Genomic DNA, 2,532 nt, shown 5'->3' with positions numbered 1-2,532 from the left:
GCGCTTTGCTGTGCAGGGGCACATCGGCTGGCAGCAGGACACTGCTTGCGGCGGCGGCGGCAGGGCCCCAGACGCGCGGCGCCAGGCGGCGGCGCCGCCAGCCCGAGGCGCGCCCGCACTCCACGCCCGGCCGCATGCCACCCCACCTTGGTTGGCTTGATCCACTTGACCGCCACGCGGCCGTAGGTGGAGCAGTGCGCCAGGCTGACCTCCCCAAAGGCGCCCTCCCCAATCTTGGCCACCACCGACACCTGGCTGGCATCTATGCGGTGCACCTTGCTCAGCAGGTCCTCCAGGCTCGGGCTGCGCTGCAGCTCGCCCGGCTGGTGCGGCAGCGCGCCCGCGGCCTCGGCCAGCCCGCCGCCGGCGGCGCCGCCGGCGCCGCCGACGGCCTCCAGGCGGGGCGAGGTGCGGGGGGAGGTGCCGCTGGCGCCGGCGCCCGTGGGCGTGCCGCCCAGCAGCTCGAAGCTAGTGGGCAGCTGGACGGCGTCTGGGGGGAAGGGGGCGCGGCGCAGCGCATCCAGCGCGTCAGCCAGCAGGTCGTCGTCATCGGGCAGCGCCGCCTTCATGACCGACATGGTGTTGGCGTCGCGCGTGCGCTCTGCGGGCAAGAGCAAGCGGGGCAGGGCGGTGCGGTGAGCGGCGGCGTGGAGGACGCCTGGCCGGCGAGGGTGTCGCTGACTGCTGGGGCTGGTCGAGGCTGGCTGGGAGCCGGGCCAAACACAGGCAGATGGGAGGTCAGCGGCAGGTGCTACACACAGTAGCACGGCCGGAGCGAGATGTTCAAGGCAGCAGCCGCGCCGGCGCTCCCCAACCACCCCAGCCTCACCCGCTGCGTCGCCGCCGCCCTCCTCCTCATCCCCGCCAAACTCGGAGATGTGGCTGGGCAGCTGGGCCGCCGCGGCGCGCCGCAGGTCCAGCCCCGTCACGCCGTCCCCAAACACGCTGATGTGGGTGGGGAGGAGGGTGTTGGGGGAGAGGGCCAGGCCGCGGATGCCGCCGCTGCCGCCCAGGGAGCCGCCGCCAGGCGGCAGCTTAACGGGCACCGCGGCCGAGGCGAGCGGCGCGCCGATGGCGGCGGCGGCCACAGCCAGCGGGCCGCCGGCGCCGGCGCCGGCGCCGGCCGACGCAGCCATGCCGCCGCTGGCGCCAGAACCCCAGGCGCTGCTGCCGCCGCGGTGGTGGGAGGCGGCGGCAGGCGTGGGCACGCCGCTGCTGCTGGCCTGCGCCAGGGTGGGCGACCGCCGCGCGGCTGCCGCCGCCGCCGCCCCGGGCTGATACTTGGATTCAAACATGGATTGGAACTCCACATCGTTCTCCACATCCTCCATCACCACAGAGGCCTGCGGCGCCAGCGGGCTGTCCAGCATGGCAGCCGCCCCAGACGCCGCCCGCTGCGCCAGCAGGTGGTGCAGCTGCGGAGGCGGCGGCAGGGCGGGCCCGCCGCCGCCGCCGCCCGCAGACAGCGCCGGTGCGCGCGGGCTGGGCTGGCGGGACGCCTGCCGCGACGCGTGGCGCGACGCCGCGGCCGCCGCCTCGCGCCGCGCCTCTGCCGCCGCCTCTGCCGCCGCCTCGGCCGCCTCCTCGGCATCAGGGTCATAGTCAATGTCGTCCAGGCCGGCCAGGCCGCCGCCGACGCCTGCCACGCCGCTGCCGCCAAACAGCCCGCCGCTGGCCGCCGCCAGGCCCATGCTCTGGTCCAGGTGCAGGGAGCGCTCCCAGGGCGAGGTCAGGCCGCCGTCGCCGCCCTGCGCGGACCAGGCGTGCGGGATGCCTGCCGCGTCGGCCGCCGTCACCAGGAACTCCGACTGCATGTGTCCCAGGTACTCCATGCGCTTGGCCACCACAGCCTGCCACTCGCCCTGCGCCACCAGCGCCGCCGCCTCCTGCCCCGCCCGGAACCCGGCCTCCCAGGCAAGCTCCGTGTCCGCTGCGCTGGGCGTGGCGGTGCCGTCGGGGGAGGCGCCGCCGCCGGCGGGCGAGCCCGAGGAGAGGTCGGAGGAGAAGGAGGAGGGGGTGGCAGCGGCGGCCGCCTTGGAGAAGGCTCGGGCCAGGCTGCTGTCCCTGCCCGCGCCAGATGCGCTGCCGTCGCGCCCCAGCTTGTCAGCACTGCAGGCAAGTTGGCAGGGGGGGGTGGGCAGGCAGGCCAGGGGTCAGGCACACATGGACACGAGGGAGGGAGGTGTGCTTGCTGTGAGGGGACGGGTTTACTGCTCGCTGGGGCGCAGCTGCCTGCCCCTCAAAAGCCCTCCCGCCGCTGCCCGTCTCCGCCCCTGCCGCCGATCCAAGCTTGGCCTGCCGCGCATGCTGTGCACGCTGTGCACTGCCCCGCGCACCTGCTGGTGCGTGAGCCGGAGAAGAAGGCCAGGTCCTCTGGGGTGTAGGGCTCCTCGGCGGCGGGGAAGAGGAAGAGGCGCAGGCGGAAGGTCTTGATGGGCGTGCCCGGCATGCGCAGCGCGCGGCCATACTCATGGAACAGCTCCTGCAGGGGGGCCGGGGGCGGCGGCGCGGCAACAAAGGTGAGGCACGGGG

At 75.4% G+C, this 2,532-nt stretch overlaps 1 protein-coding gene across 1 annotated transcript in view; it reads right to left on the bottom strand.

Moving 5' to 3' along the window:
• The window catches only part of CHLNCDRAFT_139834 (hypothetical protein), a gene marked incomplete at both ends in the record, with an annotated part of 4,859 nt that overhangs the window by 2,036 nt on the left and 291 nt on the right, over nucleotides 1-2,532 (bottom strand). Inside the window, 3 exons of the mRNA XM_005843687.1 lie at nucleotides 147-601; nucleotides 830-2,109; nucleotides 2,337-2,482. Coding sequence (XP_005843749.1) covers nucleotides 147-601; nucleotides 830-2,109; nucleotides 2,337-2,482 — 1,881 coding nt within the window. The remainder of the gene's footprint in view (nucleotides 1-146; nucleotides 602-829; nucleotides 2,110-2,336; nucleotides 2,483-2,532) is intronic.

Source organism: Chlorella variabilis, assembly GCF_000147415.1.
Source record: "Chlorella variabilis unplaced genomic scaffold CHLNCscaffold_27, whole genome shotgun sequence".
NCBI classification, from domain to species: Eukaryota; Viridiplantae; Chlorophyta; class Trebouxiophyceae; order Chlorellales; family Chlorellaceae; genus Chlorella; species Chlorella variabilis.
Note: the sequence above shows the minus strand (reverse complement) of the source record. Positions and strands in the feature narration are given on the sequence as shown.